Source organism: Leptonychotes weddellii, chromosome 5 (assembly GCF_054177405.1).
Source record: "Leptonychotes weddellii isolate Sample4059 chromosome 5, ASM5417740v2, whole genome shotgun sequence".
Classification (NCBI taxonomy): domain Eukaryota; kingdom Metazoa; phylum Chordata; class Mammalia; order Carnivora; family Phocidae; genus Leptonychotes; species Leptonychotes weddellii.
In genome coordinates, this window is record NC_138373.1 from 156,228,298 (window position 1) to 156,254,091 (window position 25,794).

The 25,794-nt window shown below is 47.8% G+C and overlaps 2 protein-coding genes across 3 annotated transcripts in view; one reads left to right on the plus strand and one right to left on the minus strand.

The window, feature by feature from the left end:
• SMC1B (structural maintenance of chromosomes 1B) overlaps positions 1-10,368 on the minus strand; it is a 63,621-nt gene extending 53,253 nt beyond the window's left edge. The window contains exons 1-2 of the mRNA XM_081822644.1: positions 10,041-10,368; positions 1,085-1,273 (exon numbers count right to left, since the gene is read on the minus strand). Of these exons, the coding sequence (XP_081678770.1) occupies positions 1,085-1,273; positions 10,041-10,149 (298 nt within the window). The 5' untranslated portion in view covers positions 10,150-10,368. The remainder of the gene's footprint in view (positions 1-1,084; positions 1,274-10,040) is intronic.
• Positions 10,092-25,788, plus strand: RIBC2 (RIB43A domain with coiled-coils 2). Of its 2 annotated transcripts, XM_081822642.1 has the most exons (6): positions 10,092-10,589; positions 11,408-11,489; positions 14,095-14,439; positions 17,507-17,625; positions 20,316-20,543; positions 25,016-25,788. In XM_081822642.1, the coding sequence occupies exons 1-6, from the start codon at positions 10,476-10,478 to the stop codon at positions 25,184-25,186; spliced, it is 1,059 nt and encodes a 352-aa protein (XP_081678768.1). In that variant the 5' UTR covers positions 10,092-10,475; the 3' UTR covers positions 25,187-25,788. The 2 variants fall into 2 exon arrangements, with proteins under 2 accessions (XP_081678768.1, XP_081678769.1); XM_081822643.1 differs by lacking the exons at positions 10,092-10,589; positions 11,408-11,489 and adding an exon at positions 13,331-13,419.
• The last annotated feature ends 6 nt before the right edge of the window (positions 25,789-25,794 follow it).

Genomic DNA, 25,794 nt, shown 5'->3' on the forward strand with positions numbered 1-25,794 from the left:
AACAGTAACCATGTAAGGTGATACACATTTAATTAGCTTGATTGTGGTGGTTACTTCACAATGTATACCTTAAATACATGCAATTTTTTAATTAGCATTTCTTTCTTTTTTTTTTTTTTAAAGTAAGTTCTAGGCCCAAGGTGGGGCTCAAACCCATGACCCCAAGATCAAGAGTCACATGCTCTTCTGACTAGGCCAGTCAGGAGCCACTAGATACATGCAATTTTTACCTGTCAATTATACCTCAATAAAGATGGGAAAACATAAATTATGATGATTTATTAGATAAATAGAGCACGCTAGGGAATCTTTACTGTAACAGAGACTTCTGAATAAAAACCCAAAGGAAGTGAGAAAACTCACCAATAAAGGCATCTATGTGGTAATGTGGTGAAATACTTAAGTTACACACTAAGGTATAAGTATTTCCAGAATTATCAGTGACTGAATCTGGGAAAAATTAATAAGACAGTATTTATACATTAGAACATTAAGACCATGTTCTAGCGCACCAGAATGAAATACCAAAAACAAAAAAACAAAACCAAGACATGCCTATTTTATGGAGGCTCTATAAACTCTGAGCATATAGAAAAGATACACGTAAACAACTCTCAATCTTGCTTATTCAGGAAATGGGTTTATTCATGAAATCCCTGTTTCCTGAATAATTACAAAATAAAATTCAAATATTTCATTCAAGTTGCTATTTGGTGGTAGAAAAACTTTCAGTGCAAACCAAAAATATACATATAATCAGTTCATCACTAAGAAAACTAGATACACATTCCAAGAGAACCTCCTTCATTTTAACCTAATAACCAGGTAGAAAAATGCTATTTGACAGCAAGGAAATGTGAACAAATCCATCTGCTTAAAGAAAACTCTTAGTGGGGGATCAAACAGGTTCTATTACTTGCTTCTGAGATTTGCCATCTAAGACAGGAAAAAAACCCCAAATCTCTAGTTTACTATGCCAGTGGAATAACAAATCACACCCTTCAAAAAAAGAAAAAAACAGATGATCTGATTTAACTTTTGAAAAATCAAATGACTCATAAGCAATTATCTACCAAAAAAATACCTCGGATAATCCTTGTAAATGTTTTCTCTTCTCCACTTTCCTCCACATACACAATTTTCACACTTGCAGAAGAAGAGACAGGTCTTCCAATATGTGCTCCATGAATGAGTTCTTGAATATTTTTCACTCTTAAATTAGCTATTTTCTCTCCCATTACAAAACTAAGTGCATCCATTACATTAGATTTTCCTGGGAAAGAAAAGAGAGAGGAAAAAGTTATTCCTTCTTAATAATAAAAAACCTTACCCAGAGTCAAATAAACCAGGCCACCAATGGAAGAGAAATATAGCCAATACACGTTTCAATAGTACTGCCTCGTCTATATTTAAGATGCATGTGACTGAACAATTTTATGTAGATCACTGGTTTCTTCTATGCAGCTAGGGTAGAGTATTAAGTGGCCTAAATTTAAGGATCTAAATAAGGGGATCTAAACCCCAACTCTCTTCCATTATTAAATATTATACTATGGCAAATCATCTCTGAATTTCAGTTATTCTCATTTTATGAATATTAACTATCACATACTTTTAAAAATGGCTAACTATATCCAAGATATTCCCACAGACAATAAGGTTGCTAGAATATTTACAATTGGTGGGAGTTGGTGGTACAGAAAAGTTATACAGAAGGCCTGAGCCTTTTATTTTTATTTTTTTTAAGATTTTTATTTATTTATTTGAGAGAGAGAACATGCAGGAGTGGGGGGAGGGGCAAGAGGGGAGGGAAAGGCAGAGGGAGTGCCTGTATCCTTTTGAATTAGTGTTTTTGTATTCTTTGGGTAAATACCCAGTAGTGTGATTACTGGATCACAGGTTAGTTCTATTTTTAACTTTCTGAGGAACCTCCATACTGTTTTCCACAGTGGCTGCACCAGTTTGCATTCCCACCAACAGTGCACGAGGGTTCCTTTTTCTCCACATCCTCACCAACACTTGTTATTTCTTGTGTTTTTGATCTTAGCCGTTGTGGCAGGTGTGAGGTGATAGCTCATTATAGTTTTGATTTGCATTTCCCTGATGATGAGTGATGCGGAGCATCTTTTCATGTGTCTGTTGGCCATCTGTGTGTCTTCTTTGGAGAAATATCTGTTCATGTTGTCTGCCCATTTTTCAATTGGATTATTTGCTTTTTGGGTGTTGAGTTCTATAACTTCTTTATATATTTTGGATACTAATCCTTTATCTAAATCCATTCATCTTTTGAGCCAGCAATTCCACTTCCAGAAATCTACCTCCCTGATATATGTGTACAACTATACAATGGAAAATACATAGTTATGCAATTCATTATAGGTTTTTTCTAACAGAAAAAGATCAGAAACAACTCAAGTGTCTAGAAATTAAAGGAATACTTGAAGTAACTGTGTAATAGCCACCCAATGGGAGAATTACACAGCAGAAAGATGACAGAAGAGGATGTAATAAGTGAAAAAAAGAGTTTGTAACAGCATATATTGTAAAAAACTAAATATAAACTTTGGCATAAAGAACTGAGGGGCTAGAAATAACAATACATATATATTTGCTTGCATTTGCAAAAAGGGATACTGAAAGATAATTAAGAAATGGTCATTTAGGGGCGCCTGGTGGCTCAGTGATTAAGCGACTGCCTTCGGCTCAGGTCATGATCCCGGGGTCCTGGGATCGAGCCCCACATCAGGCTCTCTGCTCCGCGGGAAGCCTGTTTCTCCCTCTCCCGCTGCCCCTGCTTGTGTTCCCTCTCTCGCTGTGTCTCTCTCTCTGTCAAACAAATAAATAAAATCTTAAAAAAAAAAAAAATTTGGATAGCAAATGCAGTAATTTCTTTGACATTGGCTGTAACAATATTTTTCTAGATAGGTTCCCTGAAGCAAGGGAAATAAAAGCAAAAATAAACCATTGGGACTACATCAAAATAAAAAGCTTCTGCATGGCAAAGAAAATAATCAACAAAACTAAAAGACAACCTACTGAATAGAAGATATTTGCAAATGACATATGCAATAAAGGATTAGTTTCTAAAATAAAGAAGTTATAGAACTCAACACCCAAAAAGCAAATAATCCAATTAAAAAATGGGCAGACAACATGAACAGATATTTCTCCAAAGAAGACACACAGATGGCCAACAGACACATGAAAAGATGCTCCACATCACTCATCATCAGGGAAATGCAAATCAAAACTATAATGAGCTATCACCTCACACCTGCCACAACGGCTAAGATCAAAAATACAAGAAATAACAAGTGTTGGTGAGGATGAGGAGAAAAAGGAACCCTCGTGCACTGTTGGTGGGAATGCAAACTGGTGCAGCCACTGTGGAAAACAGTATGGAGGTTCCTCAGAAAGTTAAAAATAGAACTAACCTGTGATCCAGTAATCACGCTACTGGGTATTCACCCAAAGAATACAAAAACACTAATTCAAAAGGATACAGGTACCCCGAAGTTTATAGCAGCATTATTTACAATAGCAAAGATACGGAAGCAGCCTAAGTGTCCATCAACTGATGAATGGATAAAGAAGATGGGGTATGTATATACAGTGCAGTATTAGTCATTAAAAAAGAATGAAATCTTGCCATTTGCAACATCATGGATGGAGCTAGAGAATATAATGCTAAGCGAAGTCATTCAGTCAGAGAAAGACAAATACCATGATTTCACTCATGTGGAATTTAAGAAACAAAACAAAAGGGAAAAAAGAGAGAGGCAAACCAAGAAACAGATCAAAAAAAAAGAAAAAGAAAAAGAAACAGATACTTAAGTATAGAGAACAAACTGATGGTCACCAGACGGAAGATGGTGGGGGGAAGGGTGAAATAGACGATGGGGATTAAAGAGTACACTTATCATGCTGAGCACTGAGTAATGTATAGAATTGTTCAATCACTATATTGTATACCTGGAACTAATATAACACTGTATGTTAACTATATTGGAATTAAAGTTAAAAACTTAATAAAATTTAAAAAAACATTTGGGTAAATGGTGGATAAGGAACATTTGTCTAATGTCAAAGTAACACTAGTAACACTAGAACACTAGACTAGTTAGAAGGGAAAAACTAATTGTACAGTGGAGTTATCACTGTCACCACTCTAATCCAGGGGTCAATCTTAGCACCACTAGTGGTAAAACAAATAGATATTATGTGATGTAATACAGTGTGAAGTATACAACATCACCTATGATGGAGTCTAATCAAAAACGTTTAGTTTGAACCCATCAACCTTTTAGGTATTGCATTTTTTCAAATGCCTTTTCCTCATCTATCAAGAAATAAAATGGGGGCGCCTGGGTGGCTCAGTTGGTTGGACGACTGCCTTCGTCTCAGGTCATGATCCTGGAGTCCCAGGATCAAGTCCCACATCGGGCTCCCTGCTCAGCAGGGAGTTTGCTTCTCCCTCTGACCCTCCCCCCTCTCATGCTCTTTCTCTCTCAAATAAATAAATAAATAAATAAAATCTTAAAAAAAAAAAAGAAATAAAATGGATCTTTTTTCTTGTGGGAACAGATGAAGATTACTGATATAATAGTGTGGCACATGGATTAAAGTAGGGTAAGACCAAAGGTTGGGAACTCAGCTAAAAGATTACTACATTAATCCAAGGAAGAAATGATGAGAGCCTGAAACAGTGATAGTAGTGGGAATAGAGGGAAGAGGACAAGATTATTAAGGTGGTAGAATTGGCTCAGATTGGTAATGTTCTGGGTGTGACAGGGAGAATTTATAAGGATGAAGGAGAATTCATTTAGTTGGCAGCCATATGGAACTTGGAACTCTGGGAGAAAAGCAATCTGAAGTCCAAGGAACAGCAAATGCTAAGACCCTGAAACAGAAATAAGATTGGTCTATGTAAGGAAGGCAAAAAAAAAAAAAAAAAAAAAAAAGCATTTCTGACTAGAGCATAGTAAATATGGGGGAAGAGAATATTAGAGAAGAGAAATACACAGGGGCCAGATTATAAAGGGTTTTGTGGATCATGGTAAGAAATACTGGATTTTATTCCAAGTGTAGGGGAAAGCCACTGGAGAGTTTTAAGCTGGGCAGTGCTCAGATTTATAGATTTACTTTTTTAGTTTGTTTTTTTAACTGCTCAATCTGACGCTGTGAGAATGAATTGCAATGAGACAAGAAAGAAAGCCGAGGGACATGTTAGGAAGTTATAGCAATAGTCCAAATGAGAGCTCTAGCAGCTTTGACTGATAGCAGTGAAAAGTGGCAAGAAACAACTGGATTCAGGATGTATTTCAGAGGTAGAGTTATTAGGATTTATAGAAGATTAGATGAGGGATGGGGGGTATAGAAGGAGGAATAAAGAATTACTCTAGGTATCTGGTCTGAATGAATGAGTAAATGGTGCCCCTTACTGAGTAGGTAAGACCTTGGAAGAAACAAGTTTGGGCGAAGTAGGGGAGAGGAAATTTACTATTCTTTCTGATTATAGTATTTTTTTTAAGATTTTATTTTTAAGTAATCTCTATGCCCAAAATGGGGCTTGAACTCAACGGAGCCAGCCAGGCACCCCTGATTATTTCACATGTCTACTATAAATAGCAAAAAAAAAATGCTGAATATTATAGCCCTAGATATATAATTTTGTAAGTCAGCAGCATAAGGATGGTATTTGAAGCTATGGGACTGAATCAGATCACCTAGGAAAAGAACATAGGGTAGACACAGACAGAGGATATATTTCCAGGGGGTAGGAGGACTCCAGTGTTTAAGAGACCCAGGGGAGAAGCAGCCAATAACTGAAGGCTTGCCAGTGAAACAGGAGAAAACCTAGTTGGATATAAAGTCAGAAGAGCAAAGAGGCTCAAGGGAGAGATGAAATGTGACCTGCCATGCAACCTAGACAGCAAGACCTTCCCTTGACCAACTTCTTTAAAAACAACCCCAGCATTTCTGATTCCCCTCCCGTTTCTATTTTTCTTCTTAATACTTAACACTTTAATATTCTATATACTTCTCATATTTTGCTGTCTGTCTCTGTGCACTTGAACGTAAGTTCTATATGGGAAGGAATTTTTATCTGTTTACTGATGAGAACAGTGCATGGCACATACTAGGCATTCCATTATTTTTAAACGAATGAAATAGCACTGATAAGTCAAACAGGATGAGGAAGGAAATTGGCCACTGACTCTTACAAGATGTAGGTCAAAGGTGACCTAGGTAAGTGTTATTTCAGTGGAGCTTGGGACTGAAAACTGAATCAAGAGCACTGAGGATGGTTCAGAGTTTTATTGTACTGATAAAATGGGGCAACAGCCTAAAAAGACAGTGAAGTTAAAGGGCTTTTCCCCAAGCATTTCATTATAAAATTTTCAAACACATAAGAAAGTTGAAAATTTCATAGTAAACACCCATATATTTACCACTAAATTCTACAATTAACATTGTACTATACTTTCTTTTCATATAACTATCCATCCTCTATGTCATAAGAGTGATAATAAGGCATGTATTATTGCTAATGAAAATTATCCAGTAAGGGAGGAAGATACAATCCAAAAGAGAATGATAATCACAGAAGCAAAGAACTGAGGAGGGAGCAGGATGTAAATCACAAGTGGAGAGGATAGCCTTAGACTCAGGCACACTTATGGAACTTCCCTGCTAAATAGTCCCTGCTTCAAAGTCTATTTTTTCCATAAAGTTAAATATATCACCCTGGCAAGTACTTACCCTAGGATTCCAACATTATACACCGCTGCTCCCCTACACATGCACTACATTCTTGACAATTTGGGCTACTAACTGTCCCACAAATAGACTCACAAATCTCTAGAAAAATATTCTTTACTCTTCGGGCCAGCTCAAATGGTAAGTCCTCTAGAAAACCTTTCCTTATCTTTACCTCTTCCTGTCCATACCTCCCTAAATCAGATCTAGAATTTTCCTTGCTTAAAGTTCCATAAACAGTGTCATCGGGACTTCTATTTCAATAAGTGTGTCATTTTCTTATACTCCCAATGCCTCGGGAGCAGAAGCTGTCTTATTATACGTATCTTCTTCTGCTTCTAATACTATATATACACAAAAACTATTTGCTAAATTTGAGTGGAAAACATCAAGGTTAAGATTAAAGATGAAATTTTCCCACTACCTACAAAAAAACCAACATTAGATTTACTAAAAACAAATGAGAACATGTCAAATTTTGACAGGTGGTAACAATAAGAAATTATTACAAAAAGAATGACAACTAGCTAAATTGAAGTTTAAGAGAAAGTGAGTATAACAGAAAATTATCAATTGGTTTAATAAAATCTACCTAAATGGGTAATTCTGTAAGATTTTTAAAAAGATGATTTATGAACAAGTATTCAAATGAATATAAATGAATAACACCTATTAAATTAGTCATGGATTAGTATTATACTGAGTTTTGGCCATCGTATAGAAGGAGAATGTGAATAGCCCATGCAAAATTCAGCAGTAAGTAAACCAGAAATTGTTGTTGTGGAGAGATGATATTAAAGGTAATGCTGAAATAATCCATGACTGGCTTTGCATGGTTCTAAGTAAAATCTCTGGGTTACCAGTGATTCTCAGGAGGGGAATGGAGCTTCCAGGGCATGTGGGACAAGAGGAAGTTGTAAAGGCATTTTCACGATAACCTTAAGATATATTGTTAACCACGATATGTATTGTTGAATTAAGAAAAGAAGTAAGATTATTTTGAAACTTACGTTTGGCACTAGTTTAAAAAAGGTCAAAACGCCACTTTATCCGGATCTTGAACGGCAGTGGGCAAGTAATTTAGGCTGACTGCAGTATAAGACTTTACCCAAATACTCATTCAAAATATTACACTGTTGGAAGTACAAAATATAATTGAGCAACTCTTCACATAATCACCAGTTAAAAAGTGAAAATCAACTGCTGGTGGGCCTACTAACCTGATAAATGAGTGGATATACTCATTGTATACTTACCCTTACTTTTTTCAATGTCTTTTTGACAACAGAATCAGTCTGGCCTGAGAGCGCCACAAAGAAGATTTGAGTTAGGAAAAATCTCCAAGTAACTATCATTTTAGACCCTCTACCTGCTGGGGTCATTACATCTATGGATCTTACCACAGTGCAGTAGGGAGCCTGGCCAGGCCTGAACTCAAGTCCAGGCTCTGCCACTTCCTGGGTGACCTTGGAGAGTCATCTGACCCCTCTGAACCTCAGTTGCCTATACTACAAAATGGGATAACACCCACTTATGAGCACTGAAATAGGGATGCCAGAAACTTGGTAAAAGCTCCATGAATGCCGTTACTATTACAAAATTCCTGTGTAGAAGGTTCCTTGAATCCAAACAGTTGTTAAGTCTCCTTAAAACCAATTATTTCCTTCAGCTCTCTCATTTAATCTTTGGATGAGAAAAGGAAGGGGGTGGAGAGGAAAGGTGTAGCAAGACGGAGTCACCCCTGTCAAGCAGGGGCCTGTCTCAAGCAATGAGGTAGCAGGTAAGAGCATTGCAGCTAAGACCAGATGTTACCTAGACCAGCACCAGCTCATGACACACTCAGAACTGATGACCAGCAGAAACAAAGGAGGTCTGCAAAGGCCTAAGACTGATTAAATCCCTTTAAAAAAAGGATTTTTGCAGCAGTGTCAGACTTCTCAGACACTGGCCCCTCTGTGTCTGACCACTTTAAAAAGGCAGAGGGGGAAGGCGGAGCCTGGGTGGCTCAGTCAGTTCAGTGACCAAGGCTTAAAAAAGACTGACCTTCCAAAGGAACAGAGATCCTTCACTGCTTGAACATAATAAGCAGTAAGTGCCCAGCACTGACCCTGACTGAGGCCGTATCTCAACCAGGAACTCACAGACTAACTTCAGGGTGGGTAGGTTAACTTCCTACCTCCGGCTCTATCTTGTTTTTCGTGACTTGTCTTGGGCTTTGCTTGTGTAAGCAGCCAAGTCAAACCCGTGGTGAACTGTCATTGAGTTTGGACTCCCGAACCGGCTTTATAATTATGTCAACCATGCTCGTGACAAGAGGTGACTAGGGCTCAGGGCTGGAGAAGAAACTCCCAAAGCACTGGAAGCCAGAGAGCAAAGGAGGGGAGGGTCCTGGTCAAACCTGGGGTTGGGTGTGGAGGTGGAGGGTCGTGGCCCAGCAGCAGAGGGCAAGGTGGGCACCTGGCGGTGGCGGGCTGAGTACAGGGGGGCGGGGAGCCAAGGTCAGGGTCCAGGCGCCAGAGGGCCGGGGGCTGGGCAGAGGACGTGGGTGGGCACCTGGCGGCGGGGGGCTGGGCAGCTGAAGGTGAGGGGCCGGCGGCAGAGGGGGAGGGTAGGCACCTGGCCCAAGCGCCGGGTGCCGGAGGGCTGGGGGCGGAGGCCGAGGGTCGGGGTCTCGGTCTGGGCCCTGGAAGGCCGGGGGCCAGGCGCTGGAGGTCGAGGGTCAGTGGGCGAAGGTGGGCGCCTGCGGGCTGGGCAAAGGACAAGGGTAGGCACCCGGCGGCGAGGCTGAGGGCCGGGTGGCCGAGGGTGACGGTCGGGCGGTAAAGGACTGGGGACGGGGGGCGGAGGACGAGGGGCGGGCTCTGGGCAGCGGAGAACGAGCATGGGCAGCTGGCGGCGCGGGCAGAGGGTGGAGAGTCGGGCTCCAGGTGCCGGAGGGTCGGGGGGAGGGGGGTCAGGGTCTGGGGTGCGGGCTGCGGAGGGCCGGGGGCTGGGGGCAGAGGGTTGGGGTCAGGCGGCGGAGAGTGGGCCGGGGGCCGGAGGACGATACTGGGCACCCGGCGGCGAGGGCCGAGGCTGAGGGTCGGGGCCCCGAGGAGAGGGGGAGGGGCCAGGCCCGGCGGCGGAGGGCGGGTCGGGGGGCGTGGGGTTGGAGTGAGGCTGGCGGAGGCCCGCGGGCAGCAACCGCCTCAGCCCCGCACGCGAGGCCTCCCTCACGTCCCCTTTGGCAAAATGCGGCCTGGACGAGCCGGGCGGGCAGAGGCTTTCGGGGTCCCAGTTACCGGAGCCATTGGGGCCAATGATGCAGGTGAACCTCCTGAAAGGGCCGATGACTTGGCGGCCCCGCCACGACTTAAAGTTCTCCACGAGCAACAGCTCCAGGTGGCCCATGGCTGCGGCCTCGGCGCCTCAAACCGCTTCCTCACACGCCGGCAGGAAAAGCGCGGGAAGGGCTTCGCGGCGTCTCGCGAGAGGAGAGCGAGAACCCAGCGGGCGCCGCGCCGTTCCTAAGCAACCGGTCTGTTTACGTCTCCGAGGAAACCGGTCTCCGCGCCTTTGGCCAGGTCGCAGAAAGCCCGACAAAAAGCTTGCGAAGCCAGCGCGTATTGCAGGGGAACCATCCTCGCTTGGGCTACAGCTAGTTTTATTTTTGTCTTTTTCCTTTTTCATCTCGCATGCCTTAAAAACCCCTTAGGGTTTCTTCTCAACTTCCAGCCATGGAGCTAGCTCAGCCCAGGGACCTGGAGCAGTACTTGGCTCTGGGCAAGAGGAGGCATAACGAGTTGTGCAGGCAGAAACGGATCTTCAACGCCAGGAACAGGATCATCGGGGTGAGGTCCCCGGACCGGGAGGGCGTGTGCAGGGGGGTGGCGAGGGAGGCGGGCGGCGGGACAGCGGAGGCGAACCCCTGCAGTGAAACCGCTGATGCAGGCACAGCGGCAGACAGCACGAGGTGTGCTGGGGAAGACCAGTTCGTTGTATTGACTACTGACGACGGGCAAGACCTTCGCAGACCCGATACTGCACCCTCTCACCTGCGGGGCAGGCAAATGGAGCCCTGCAGCAGGTAGGGAGGGGGCTTGCCTGCCCTGAGTGGCTCAACAGAGACCTGAGCGTGGGTCTCCTTTCTCTGAGCCAGATTTTCTACACTGCCAGGGACTCCTTCCAGTCTATCCATCTGACAAATGCCGGTGGCGTTCCTCTTTTGTGGCAAGCCTGAGCTGGTGCCAGGAAATGGGGAATATGGCAAACCCTGCCTGACCTTGCAGAGTTCATGACCCATGGAGGAGAGGAGAGGCAAGCACTAAAATGGCCACATTAACGTGCAGTGGAATCAGTGCTGTGAGGGAGGGGAGCACAGGGTGTCAGAGGAGCACAGACTGGGGCCAGGAAAGGAAATCAGAGAGGGCTTCCCAGAGGTGTTGCCTAAGCTGTGTTCTGAAGATATCTATTGACTAAGAGAAAGGGAGAAGGAAGCTCTGGGGACAGGCTGAAGAACCAACTACAAGCAAAGGCATCCAGGTATGAGAAGACCTGAAGTGTACCTAAGACAACAGTGGAACAAGGCTTAAAAAAGATAAGTAGGATTGTCATCGATGGACTAAAATTATCTGGCTGTAACTTGTCTCCCCTTTTTTTCCATTCCTAGGGAGACACAGAAGCCTGGGATGTTCAGGTTCATGACCAGAAGATAAAAGAAGCAACTGAAAAAGCTAGACATGAAACTTTTGGTGAGCATTTCCTGAAGCCTCCCTAGCAGTTTAGGGCTGTGTACCTCTTGACCCAGTCCTCATGTCTTCAAATATGTAAAACTTGTCATTTTCACACTCCTCCTCCTTTTAAGATTTCATAGTTGCTTGTGTTTAAGTAACTTAATGTGTTGATTCTTTCTCTCTTAAAGGGAAAACAGATATTGAATTCTATGTGGGTTGTAGGCAATATATTTTGAGGGTAAATGTACATTTTATTAGTTTTCTTTGAAAACTGGTTATGAAAAACCCTAAACACACACCATTCTCTGCCCAAAAGTTCCAGACCCTCTCCTGGGGACAACTGCTTGCACTAAATGACACACACACAATCCCAACTCACACCCCTGTGCTGACTCGGAGCTAGATATGATAGCTTGGCAGCCCTGAGATAAAAATTTCAAATAGAATTCATTTTCCCACATCAGGTGCAACAATTCCAGCTTATCTTTTTCAAAGCACCATAGGATTTTTAAATTTTTTAAAAGAAGGGGCAGAGGGAGAGAATCTCAAGCAGACTCCACACCCAGTGTGGAGCCCAACTGGGGGTTCAGTCTCATGACCCTGAGATCATGACCTGAGCCCAAATCAAGAGTCAGACGCTCAACTGACTGAGCCACCCAGGCGCCCCTATAAGGATTTTTTTTAAATAGAAAAAAGCAGATGCAAAATTGTATATACCATGGGCTATCAACTAAATGTTAAAATATATTTTAAAAAAATAAGCTTAGAAAAAGACAGAAAGAAAATATACCAAAATGTAAGCAGTGGTGATGTTGGAATGATAGAATATGAATGAAGTTTATTTTCTTCTCTAGTTTCTGAACAGTTCACCTTTTTATGTTATGTTTAAAAATAATTCAAACTTACAAGAACAATAGGACAGGACATACATACCTACTACCCCATTAGATGTTAATATTTTGCCAAACTGGCTTTAGATATCTTATTTTAAGAATTCTTTTTGAGAATTAAATTCTATATATGTATGTATGTATGTGTATCTATGGCTATAGATATATAAATGCTATAATGTATATCTAAAAATGTATAAATGTTTAAATGTATACATAAGTATATATAAACCCTACATATGTGTATGTATAGTTATAGATAGATAGAGCTCTCCCCCACCTCATCGTCCCTCCTCCTCCCTCCTCAGACAGATACATCATTTCCATGCATGTTTCTTGTAATATTGTACTATTTATATACATATTCATGATGATATAAAAATTTTTGTGTGTGTTTTAAGATACAATTTTGTGTGGGTGTTTTAAAATTTCACCTAAATCTTACATAAATACATCGAATGGATCCTTTTGCAACTTTTTTTATTCAACATATTTTTAAAATTAATCAGTCATGGGGTGCCTGGGTGGCTCAGTCAGTTCAGTGACCGACTCTTGATTTTGGCTCCTTGCTCAACAGGGAGTCTGCTTCTCTTCCTCTCCCTCTGCCCCTCCCCCCCCCACTTGCACAGTCTCTCTCTCTCAAATAAATAAAATCTTAAAAAAAAAAATAAAATTAGGGATGCCTGGATGGCTCAGTCGGTTAAGCATCTGCCTTTGCCTCAAGTCATGATCTCCAGGTCCTGGGATTGAGTGCCGAGTTGGGCTCCTTGCTTGGCAGGGAGTCTGCTTCTCCCTCTGCCTGTTGCTTCCCCTGCTTGTGCTCTCTCTCTCTCTGACAAATAAATAAATAAAATCTTAAAAAAAATTAATCAGTGATCTACATGTAGAATGTTCTTTTTAATTATCTTATGATATTTTGTTATATGAATTAACCACAATTTCTTTATTCATTCCCCTCCCGATGGCTGATTTAGATTTTTTCCAAACAATGCTGCAATGACTATCCATGTATTATGTCCCTAGTGTACGTAGGTGAGAGATACCTAGAAGTAGAAATGGTAGGTCATTGGTGTGCATGTTTTCAATTTTATGGGATATTTATTGGCAAATTGCTTTCCAAAGTTATAAGTGTACCAAGTTGCACTCTCCCAAGCAGTGAATGAGAAATCTTGTTTCCTTACTACCCTTACTAATGTCCTTACTAATATATGCTATTATTAGCATTTTAAATATTTTGCCAATTTATCAGATGGTTCCCATCTTGTAAGGCCAGTCATCTTTTCAGAAGCCTTTTGATCATTCAGGTTTCTTTATAGTGATTTGCCTGATCCTATTCTTGGCCTACTTTTTGCTTTGGTTGTTTGGTGGGTTGTTTTGTTTTGTTTTGAGAGAGTGCATGCATGAGGAGGGGGAGGGGCAGAGGGAGAGGGAGAACCTTAAACAGGCTTCACATGGAGCACAGAGCCTGACTTGCATCGTGATCAGTCACGACCTGAGCTGAAATCAAGAGTCAGTTGCTTAACCAACTGCGCCACCCAGGCGTCCCTGTTTGGTTTTTTTAAACTGATTTGTAGGGACTCTTTACATATTCAGAATACTAATTCTTTGATGGCTGTGTTACCTTTTCAGAGGCTTATATTACTTTAGAATCACTAAAAATTATTTTTTAAAGCGGATTCAAATTTATTTTTTCTCCGAACCTTAATCTTACAGATATGCTCTATTTCTTCCAGCTGCTGAAATGAGGCAAAATGACAAAATCACATGCATATTGGAAGGCCGGGAAAGGCGAGATAAGAGAAGCCTCTGTAAAGCCATCAGTGACTTCCAGCAGCACTTCCAGAGGCCAGAAACGCGCCGTGAATTTGACCTATCAGACCCCTTAGCGCTTAGGAAAGATCTTCCAGCTAGGCAGTCGGATAATGATATTCGGAATACAGTATCAGGAATGCAGAGATTCATGGGAGAGGATTTAAACTTGTGCGAGAGGAAGAAATTCCAGGAGGAACAAAACAGGGAATGGTCCTTGCAACAGCAGAGGGAGTGGGAGAAAGCCCGCGCCCACCAGAGATGTGCAGGTAATGCAACAAGAAGGACAAACTGGTCTCAGTACTTTCTTCAACAGATCGGCCCCCTGGTCTTTTCCCCCGCTTCATTTTTGTCTCTTAAGTCCTACTAATGTGCTGTGTTGGCCAGAGTCAGCCTACATTCTAGGATTTGAATGTCTTCAGTCACATGTCAGTTGTGCAGGGGACCGGCTCTGAGCTTGCACTCTGAACCCGGGCTCCCGCGGGGTGCTGGGGTGCACAGTACCTTGGAATGCACCCTGCCCTTGGGGTGCTCACAGTCTGCTGGGAAGACATTGGAGAATACACGGGTGCAGCCGGGTTGTCTCAGGGCTGTGCTAGATGTCCCTACAGGGTCTGAGGGGTGTGGCCGAGGGCACCCTGGTCACATGTCCTCACCAGGACCCTCTGGGCCCAGGGATCCTCTCTGACAGAGCCTCCACAGCAGGAAACAGCCTCTCTCCTGGAGGGCGCTGCAAGGCCAGCACATCCTGCTGGCACTCCGGTGGCCAGCATTTCTGCTTTACCAGGGCCTCTGCGTGGGGACTCCCAGCAGCTTCTGATCTCTGGCGACTTCTCGTGCCAGGAAGACGCTGTAATGGAGAGGACAGTGTCACGGCTCTCGTGCACGTGCTGGCGGGGTGACAGGACACAGAAGTGCTTTGGTGAAGACCAAACAGGAGCTGTGACAGGGAGTGAGGCCCCCTCACACGCTCCCAACTCCCCCAACCCCAGCCTTGCCTCTCTGGTGGTTTCCCTGCAGCCTCCCTGGGCAGCTCGTCCTCCTCCCAGCACCCCTCCCCTCTTCTCTTCTCTTCTCTTCTCTTCTCTTCTCTTCTCTTCTCTTCTCTTCTCTTCTCTTCTCTTCTCCTCTCCTCTCTCCTCTCCTCTCCTCTCCTCTCCTCTCCTCTCCTCTCCTCTTCTCCTCTCTTCTCCTCTCTTCTCACTCTGCTCTCCAGGAGTGATGTCTCCCCATATGGCCCACCCCCACCAGACTTCTGCCCTCGTCCTGCCCCGAACCTGCCTGGCCACTGTCACCAGGACCTCCACGCTGCCCCACCCAAGCTCGGTTTTCAGACCTCTCCTTCATCTGCATCCTGTGCCATCGTGGATTACCTCCGCCTCCTGGGAATACTCCTTCGACTGGCTTCCAGGACACACCCTCAGTCCCATGCTCCTCCCCAGGCCCTTTGCTGTTTTCTCCTCTCCTTCCAAACCTCCAGATGTTGTTGCTCACTGGGGCCCTCTGCACCTCTCCTCTCTCAACCACGCTTGTTCTCTTGGTGATCTTAGCTTGTCTAATGGGTTTAAATACCACCCATAGGCCATCATTCCCCATATTTACATCTCCAGCCTGGACTCTTCCCTGAATTCAGATGCATACATCCAGTCACCTCCTGATGTCTATCTGCTCTTAGGTGTCTAATAAATTATCCAAGGCAATACAAGACTCACTGACCTTCCCCCCAAAGCTGACCTTCCACCTCTGTCAATGGGAACTCCACTGTTCGAGTTGCTCAGGCCCCAACCCCAAGCATCTTGATTCCTTCCTTTCTCTCAAATGCCACATCCAGTCCAGCAGCAAATCATCTCAAACTGCAACTACCTCCCTCCAGCTCCACCATGACCATCCTGGACCAAGCTATCAACATCACTCTGTGGGATTATTGCAATAGCCTCTAAGTGGTCTCCCTGCTTCTGCCCTTGTCCCTCTGTAATCTCTTCTCAATCCAGTGACCAGAATGAACCTGCAAAAAATTAAGCTAGATCTTTTGCTCAAAACCTTCCAATAGCTTCTCATTTCACTCAGAATAAAAAACAGATTCATTTCAAGGACCAACAAGGTTTTCACAGTCTGGACTGATCTCCTCCCACACTGCCTTTCATTCATCCCACCCTTGCCACCTTGGCTTCCTCACTTAGAATGTTAAGTGTGTCAGACTCACTTCTGCCTCAGGGCCTTTGCACCAACTGTTTCCTCTGCCTGGAAACATTTCCCTATATATCTGCATATCCTGCCCCTTATCCTTCTACAGGTCTTTGCTGAAATGCCATCTTATCAGAGAGGTCTCCCCCGACCACTATTTTAAATGGCAACCCTGTACCCTCCCCCATCCCCACACTCTCTTATCCACTTCTCCATAGCACTGATTACTGACATACTGTATGGTTATGTATTTGTCATCCCTCTCCCTAGTAACCTATCCCAAGCTCAATGAAGGCAGGAGATTTAGTCTGTTTTTTTCACTGCTCGATCTTTAATTCTTGGCACATAGATACCTGTTGAAAAATGCATTCATAAGCCTTTAAAAAAATCTCACCCACTTCCCAGGTTTCCATGTCTGGCTGAGAGCTTTTATCTCAGCATTGGTCTTGCTCCTTGAACTGCCCCCTGGACATATCCCCAGGCACCTCAAAACATTCTGGAAAGTAACCCTGAATTTCTCTCTGGCTCTGCTCCTCCCTCCAGTGAATGACACCTCCATCCCTAGTCAAACCGCAAACCTGGGAGTCCTCCTTGAACCACTCTTGTCTCCAGGCCACCCTCAACTCCCATCCTTCTACCTCCTGTGTGTATTTGGAACTGTCCATTTCTCCCATCCCTGCTGTCACCATGGTGATCCAAGCCACCACCTTTTTTTTCACCTGGAGGGACCATGCCGAGGGCTTTCTAATTGTCCTTAATTTTCTTTCTTGTCCCCTCAGTCTATTCTCAACATAGCAGTCAGAGCGCTACTTTTTAAACAGTGTCAAGCTGGACAGTGTCACCCCCACTCCCTCCATTCCAGCTTAAAACCCTCCAGTGGCTTCCCATTACGTATGGAATAAAATCCTCGGCTCCCCCTGGCAGAGCTCCCTTGCCCATTGTGAGGATGACTGATCAGTGCCCCGGCCCAGGACCACAGCCAACATCAGCAATCCCCGGTGGTAATGCTAACACCCCGTGCCCACACCCAAGAGCTTTACCTGAATCCCCTGCTCTGTGGATGAGGGCAGGGTAAGAAGAGATGCTCTGCGTGCCTGGGAAGGAGCTTGGAGTGGGCACGCAAGGTTTGACTGCGTTTTGCTTCCTTTTCAGAGGACCTCTACTTGAAGACAAGGCTGCAGTTTGATGAAAGAGCCAAGCATTTACAGAATCTGGAAAGCGCCACCAGAAAGGCAGTGTGCACAGCTGTGAAAGAATTCAACAAGAGCCAGGTACACCCCAGGCTCCGTCTCGGGGGTGAGGACACGCACAGGGCCACTTCCCCGGGGGTGCCCCAGCCTCCTGTGCCCAGCTCAGCCCTTCACCGGCTCACACCACACCCCGACAGAGCCCTGCCAGGACTGCCCAGTTACAGAGATGAATGGACCCAGTCCCTGCTCCTGAGCTCTGAATCGGGGTGTGAAATTCAACAAAACTAGTCATGTGAGCCTGGGGTGTGGGGGTGGGGCCTCAGTTGACCCTCTAAACCTCAGAGCCTTCTCCAATACCGAGGACTATGACATCTACCTAAACAGATGCTACCTAGCGCTGCTCTGACAACTTGTGGTTTCACTTCCTCTCTATCACCTCTCAGAGCTCTGGTCCTTACTGAGAACAGGTCCATGGGTGCTCATTAACAGGAGCAATTATTATGGTGATGATTAACACAAACTCCTGGCGCCTCCTGACACCTCCCTCCTCTCTAAACTCTGTAGGGCCTCCTTCCAAACACTCCTCCTCACCTGGCCATTCCCTGTTCTCTATTCCTTTTGTTAATTAGATGCCCCCCCCCCGATTTTCTTTTCAAAAGTGATTATACTTCCTGGATGGGATGGGGGCCACCCCCGATTCATTTAGCCCACGAGCTGGTTGACCAGAACTATGGTCTGTGAAGTAGGGTGAGCGGATGATGCACCAGAGAGTGGGAAGGGAATAGGAGAATCCTGCCTCCAGTATTTATTTTTAACCTCATCATTTTTAATCCCCGTGTTAGTGTGTGTGTGTGTGTGTGTGTGTGTGTGTTATGAAGTACATGCTGTTTGTATGATCTAATAGTATCGCATTGTGAACTAAAGATATTGGAGACACAAGCTCAAAAATGTCCTACTGGTGGGACATTTATGTCATCCAAGAATCCTGGAGAGGCCGGACCAGAGACCAGAGAGAATGTTGGTTTTCAGTGGGGCAGCAAGGGGAGGGGTTGTGGAGGTCTGAGGAGGGCGCACTGCTTGGGGGGGCGGAGCCCAGGGACAGACCAAGGCCCCTGGAGCCCAGGTCACAACCAGCAGCCTGCAGGAAATCCTAGACATCACCTGGTCCTTGCCCTTCATTTTGCAGACAACGCCTAAGAGGAGAGGTCATTTGCTCCCAGCCCTGCAGAGAATTCCTGGCGGATGGGGCTCTTGATTCTCAGTGTACTGTGACTGCTCATCCATTCTTTACTCGCTCAGTTCTCTCAACAGGTTATTTATTAGCCCTCTTGCTGGGGACTGTTTTTGTTGTTTTCTGGAAACCATGTTGCTGCACTAGTTGATGTATTTATTCATTCAGTGACTTTTTTTTTTAAAGATTTTATTTATTTATTTGACAGAGAGAGAGAGACACAGTGAGAGAGGAAACACAAACAGGGGGAGTAGGAAAGGGAGAAGCAGGCTTCCCGCGGAGCGGAGAGCCCGATGCGGGGCTCGATCCCAGGACCCTGGGACCATGATCTGAGCCGAAGGCAGACGCCCAACGACTGAGCCACCCAGGCACCCCCATTCAGTGACATTTTTAGTGAGTACCTACAATGTGCTGGCACTCTCGGCTCCCCCAACTCCTCACGTGCACACCACGAGGCGACACCATGGAAAATGCCCCCTGTTCGGGGGAAAGCCCCCTGTGGCTTCTGCAGCTCAGTTCCTGACTGGAAACAGGCTTTGTCCATTAGCCTGGAATATTAATACAAAGGTCTAGGTAATGGTCCTCAGGAGCAAATCCGAAGCGGGTCAGTCCAACTCAGCAGAGGAGGCACACATTGGAGAGTCTCCCTCGGGGAGGTGAGGCCTGCTCCTTTTGTTAGACGTGTGTTGTGGTGTCAGGGTTAGGGGCAGGCCCTGGGGCCCAGCTGGGCAGGGACAAGACCAGGCTCTTGTCTGCCACCCTGAAAAAGCCAACCAAGTGCCTCAGTTTTGTCATCTGCCGAGTGGGGATGATGATGACACCCACCTATGCCAGTCAGGAGTGGGCTAACTCATGCTGGCGTGGGTGGGAAACACTTCCCAAATCTCAGTCTTGGTGCGCCTGGGCAGCTCAGTCGGTTGAGTGTCCAACTCTTGATTTCGGCTCGGGTCATGATCTCAGGCTCCTGGGATCAAGCCCCACATTGGGCTCCATACTCAGTGGGGAGTCTGCATGAAATTCTCTCTCTCCTCTGCCTCCTGCTTGTGCACGCATGCTCTCTCTCTAAAATAATAAATAAATCTTAAAAAAAAAAAAAAAAGAAGTCACCACTGTTGTGAATCACTCTGTTGGGGCTTCTTTGTGGCCTATAGCAATCCCGGGGTGACCGGGGCCATTGGGAGGGGCACAGAGCCTTGCCCTGAGGTGAGTGAGGCCAAGCCAATGGGAGATGGTGGCCTAACCTGAGGAGACGGCTCCCGGCTTTGGCAAATTAGTGCAAACACCTGCAGTTCTTACACACACAGCCAGCAGGTGGGGATTCCCTCAGCCCAGCCCACATGCCCATTGTCATCAAGGCAGCCTGGGTCCAAGGGCCTCCCCACATCCATGCCTGACGAGTCTTCTGCCCCCACCCCACCTGTCCCATGTGCACGTTAGCAAACTCTTCCAAGTCAAGGGCTCCCAGCGAGATGTGCTCACCTGTGCCTCAATCCCCATGGGGTCACTCAGGGCATCTTCCTTAATGTCTTCCCACGTGCAGGCCACCGAGTCACTGGAAAGGAAAATTCGAGAGAAAAAACAGGAACAAGAAGACAACCTGGCTGAGATCTCCAACCTGCTGCGTGGGGACCTGCTCTCGGAGAACCCACACCAGGCAGCCAGCTCCTTTGGGCCCCACCGCGTGGTTCCCGACCGCTGGAAGGGCATGACCCAGGAGCAGCTGGAGCAGATCCGCCTGGTTCAGAGGCAGCAAGTCCAGGAGAAGCTGGTACCCACCCCCTCCCCTCCTCACAGAGCCTGCACACGTAGCCCTGGGCCACCCTCCTGCTGCCTTCCTCCAGCATCGGGTTATAGCTGCTGCCATACTCGTCCCTAGAGGAAGCCCTCAAGGAGTTTCTGTTCTGGGTCGGGGGCACGGGGAGACGAGAGTCAAATAACCCCACACATGAGTGATGTGCTTGGGTGGACGTAAGGCTGGGCCAAGGGGATGGAGGATTTGGGGCTTGAGGGGGGTCACCAGGAGACTAGGAAGTGATGTTGGAACAAAGACTTGAAGAAGGGGAGGGAGTGAGCCACGCAAATATCTGGGGAACGACCACCAGGCAGGGTGAGATTCAAGGGCAAAGGCCTTGAGGCAGGACCAGCTCAACCTGTTTAGGGAAGAGTGAGGAGCCAGGTGGCTGGAGGTGGAGTGAGGACAAGGACAGGAGGAGGTCTGGGTGGTGGAAGGTCAAGGTCCTGGCAGTCCACGGGGAAGACTTGCCTTTTTCTGTGACTGATGGGAAGCTCTGGAGGGTTTTGAGCAGAGGAGTGACACGCTCTGACTTACATTTCGCAGGATCCCTCTCGCAGCTGTGTTGAGGAAGGACTGCATTGGGGTGGGGGTGGGGAGAGGGATCACTGGGGAGGCTGTTGCAGTGGTCAAGGTGAGAGATGGTGCTGGCTGGGTCCAGGGCACTGGCAGCGAGGGTGCTGAGAAATGGTCAGATTCTGGATCTATTCTGAAAGTAGAGAAGACAGGATTGGTTGAAGGGTTGGGTGTGGCATATGAGACCCAGAGGAGGTAAGGATTACTCCACGCCTTCTGGCTTGAGCAGTGAGAAGGATGGAGTTGGCATTTACTGAGATAGGATGATTATGGGAGGAGCAGGTTGGTAGGTGGAGTAGAAGTCACAAGTGCAACTTTGGGTATGTTATGTGTGCAGTGCCTATTAGACATCTATATCTGTTAGGATTCTGTGCCTGATCATGGCAGAAAACCCTGACTAACAGCATCTTAAATAAAATAGAACTTGTCTCTTGCATGGAGACCAAATCCTTAGGAAGATAGTCCAGGGCTGGTATGGCAACTCCATGGTCATTGACTAATGTTTTGCCATCCTTGGCACCTGGCTCCCACTTCCTAGTGCAAGCTGGCTGCTTGAGCTCCAGCCATCACATGCATATTCCACCTAGCAGGAAGAGTGCTCGCTTTGGCAGCACATATACCATCTAGCAGGAAGAAGGAATGAGGAAGAACACTTTAAGGACACTTCTCAAAAGTTTCATGGGACACTTCCACTTAAATTCCCTTGGATAACACTTAGTCACAGGGTTGCCCCAAAGTGTAAAGAAGATTAGGAAATGTAGTGTTTATTCCAGGCCGTAAGGTGCTGGCAGTTGTTTTATTAAGGAAGAAAGAAAAAATGGCTACCGGAAGACAAGTAATATTTTCTGCCATGACGTCCCAGTAAAGCCAGCAGCTGGAGTTCAGAACGAGGTCCGGGCTGGAGACAGAGGCAGAGAGATATGGCCACACAGACAGTGTTTAAGGCAGTGAACCTGGCTAAGGTGAGTGAAGACAGAAGGGGTCTGAGGACCGAGTCATGGGACAGCCCGCACCCCCACCATTGTTTAGGGAGAGTGAAGGGGCTGGAGAAGGGAAGCCAGGGAGGGAGGAGGGGCCCAGCAGGGGAGCCCCTGGGTCAGACAGTGCCACTGGGCTGCTGGCTGAATGCTGGATCCAGGTGGCAGTCCCTGGCGCCTCCCTCTGGAGCATCCTTGGAGGAGGGGCGGGGGAGACAGAAGGTCACAGGCAGGAAGGAAGTGGAGACCACAGGTGCAGACAGCCCTTGCAAAGTGTTTTGCTCTAAAGGGTGCAGGGAAAGGGGGTGGTAGCCGGTGGGGACACGGGGTCAAGAGAAGGTTTTGGCTTTCTGATTATAGAAGTAACAGCGTACTTGTCATTCCACGAAGACAACACAGTAGAGAGGGGGACGTTGACACCAGCAGGGACCTGCGGGAGCCCGTGGCCCGGGTGGCAGACGCACAAGGCCCTGGCAACAGTAGCTGATGCTCGGGGAGCCCAGGCTGATCATCCTTGGCCGTGGGCGTGGGGCGTGTTGGCGGGGCAGCATGTGGAGCCCCTATTTCCTGGAGAAACAGGAAGGGAGGCCAGCAGCTGAGGGGGAGGGGGTCCATTTGGGGGTTTGGGGATGGAGAATGGGGTGCCAATGGTCATCTAGGAGAGCCGGAAGGCAACGGCCTAGGGGAAGAGGGCAGGATGGCCAGGCAGAGCCGGGGGCCCCCTGGAGGCTGAAGGTCATGAACTTGAAGTATCCCCAGTGAGCGTGGTCAGGTGCCCTGGCCACGCTCAGCTGTAAGGGGTCCATGCTCAGGGCCTGCTCGCAAGTCTGACCAAGTGAGAGTTTCAAGGGCACCAAGGGTGTCTGCCAGGGGGTGTCAGCCATGGACGTTGGGCTGAGCAAGGAGGGACATGAAGACGCAAAGAGTGCCGGGACTAGGAAGTGTGCGGTCAGTGGGTAGGAGGGCCCGGCATGGGGTGAGGGATGGAATAACTGTTGAAATCAGGGGACTGGAGAGTGGGTGGAAGAGGCAGATCAGAATGGTGGAGATTAGGACCCTTGAAGATGGTGACCCTAGGGAGGCTGGCATTCTTGGTAATGACAAGGTGGGGGCAGAAGTCCTCAAAGTGGGGTCTCTGGACCAGCAGCATCAGCATTGCCTAGGAACTTGGGAGAAATGCAGATTCTCAGGCCCCGCCCCAGCCTCCTGAACCAGAATCCCTGGAGCGGGGCCCAGAGTCTGTGGCTAGGAAAGCCCCCCCCCAGGGGTTCTGATGCCTGTTGGAGTTCGAGGGTCACTGGTAGGCTGTGCCCAGGGGGTGACAGCTGACGGGTTGGCCCTAGGTCTTTGGAGAGGAGAGGGACTGGCTGAGAAGCCAGGGAAAGGAAAGTTCTCAGGCCTGCAGGGTGGGCGGGGCTGCCCCAGGGTCAGCAGATGACCACCTCGGGTGGGACGGCAGGTACCTCGGTCAGGCGAGTATAAGGGGAGGGGCAGCAGCCTGGCTCAGGGAATGAGGAGCAGGTGGGACATCTCCCCTGCCTGGTCTCCTCCAGGCCCAGAAGGTCAAGTGTGTGGGAGCGGGAGTGGGGGGCAGCCAAGGCTGAGGCAGGGAAGTAGCCCAATGTGGGAAGAGCTCCGAAGTTGGCATCAGATGCAGGGAATGTTGGTCCCCCTTGCAAGGCCCTGCTCTGTCCTTCTCTCTTGCGATTCAGCTCAACTATCTGGCAGGGAAGGTTGACCATCTGTCCGGAAAGCAGCAGCATCTTTGTCGAAAATGAAGACAGAAAAACACAAAGGGGAAAAACACCTACAATATGTCTCACCACTCATAAATACTCCCCTGCCCTGCACCCTTGTATGCCCCCCCGGTGCCCTTCCCTCCTGCTGCCTCTTTCACGTAGGGAGACCGTTTGAAAAACGGAGATCATGCAAAGAATAGTTAGGTTGCCTGTCTCTGAGTCCGGGGCAAGTATGTCCCCATGGCATTCTCTATTCTTCATGAAAGCATCTTGTGTCATGACTCAGGGCAGCTGTGAGCAGCCTCATTTTACAGGAAAGGAAACTGAGGTTTAGACAGGCAAAATGACTCACCCTGTAGGTGACAAAACCAGGCGCTAGCCTCGGCTTAGTCCCTGGGTGGGGGGCCGGGGCCTCTGCCAGCCCGTCTGTGCCTGGTGGTCTGTTGACCCAGGACTGCGGGGCCACTGGACACTCTAGCCCTGCTCATCGGGTGGCCGGGAACCCTTCCCTGAAACCCATGGAATGGAAGGAGGCGTACTCATCCTCAGACCCGGCCCCACCTGCTTTTGCTTCCTTTTGCCTGTAGAAGGGTGAGCTGACAAAGTAATTTATACTCAGGATGGCTGATAAAACTACTCAGGTTTCGGGGAGTGGCCCCTTCCCTCTGCATTCATCCAGTTGCCTCTTCGAAGGCTCAGTGGTTTTTATAGAGGGGTCTGGAAGGCAATGGGGAATGAACTGAGATGCAGAAATTCACCCCCAAGATCGTGAGCCCATTGTCGGGTGGGGCTGTTGCTTCCGTATGTTCTAGAAGCGACCGGGTGATCCCAGTGTTCGGCGGCACGCCCCACTGGTGGCATCCGGGGTGGGAGGCCCTGCCCTCGGAGCCCTGGGCTGGCCGCTGCTGTCCCTGCAGGCCTCAGAGGGCCGGCTGACACCTTCCAAGTGTGGGAAGCGCCTGGGCCGCCCGGAATGATGGCAGGTGGGGGTGGTCTCCTCTGATTTCCCGCATGATGTTGCTCACCCACCTGCCCCCCCACCGCCCGAGCCTCAGTTTCCCTAGCTGTAAGATGAGAGGCCGATTCTCCTGATGATCCCCTGGATCTCTTCCGGGTCTGGGGACGGGTGGTGGTGAGTCACCTCTCCTCCCTCCAGAGGCTTCAGGAGGAAGAGCGGCAGCGAGACATGGACTGGGACCGTCGGAGGGTACAGACGGCGTGCGCTGCTCTGCTCAGGGAGCGGTGGCAGCAGCACCAGCAGCGAGACCTGCGCCGGGCTCTGGACTGCAGCAACCTCGGCCTGGCCAAGGAGCAGCGTGCGCAGTGAGGGCCTGGGGGCACGGGGGAGGAGGGGTCGGGGTGGGGGAGCAGGCAGCACGTGGGAGTGGAGATCCGGCTGAGTCGTGGGGAGGGTCAGAGCAGGCCGTGTGGGCCCACCCTCCCTGAGTCTTTCCCACCCAGAGGCCCAGGGCCCGTGCTCTGGATCTCCCTGGGGGCCCCCTAGCAGCCGTGGCTTGGGCGGCACAGCCCCCCGGTATAGAATTCAAACAGGAAGGGGAGAAGGGCTGAGAGCCACAGGCCAGAAATTAAGGGCTTGGAAACCACCGGTCCCGGCACTGGCCAGATGACCCACTCTGGGAGGCGCTTGTGGGGACACTAGTGACCCCCAGTGGCTCAGACGTGGGGGCTGGTGATGGAGTACACAGAGGGCACGGGAGCCCCAGGGGAGGGCACTGGGTGAACCTGGGGGAGTCGGAGGGCTTTTCCCAGGAGGCTGCGTGGCTCAGACCTGGTGGGAGGACGGTGGCAGCTACCCAGTGCGGCGAGGGGCCTCCCAGGCTGCCCAGGGCCAGCTGGAGTCTCTTCGCCATACTGACAGACCCCAAGAGCTGTTCGCAGTTCCGCCTACAGAAGACGTCAAATGCAGATCCGTCG

Bases quoted from the DNA above. Each gene is read 5' to 3' on its own strand.
- RIBC2 (XM_081822642.1), top strand. From the start codon at position 10,476: ATGGAGCTAGCTCAGCCCAGGGACCTGGAGCAGTACTTGGCTCTGGGC. The intron at 11,490-14,094 runs GTGAGCATTTCC...TATTTCTTCCAG, and splicing joins AGCTAGACATGAAACTTTTG to CTGCTGAAATGAGGCAAAAT. The intron at 17,626-20,315 runs GTACACCCCAGG...TCCCACGTGCAG, and splicing joins AAGAATTCAACAAGAGCCAG to GCCACCGAGTCACTGGAAAG.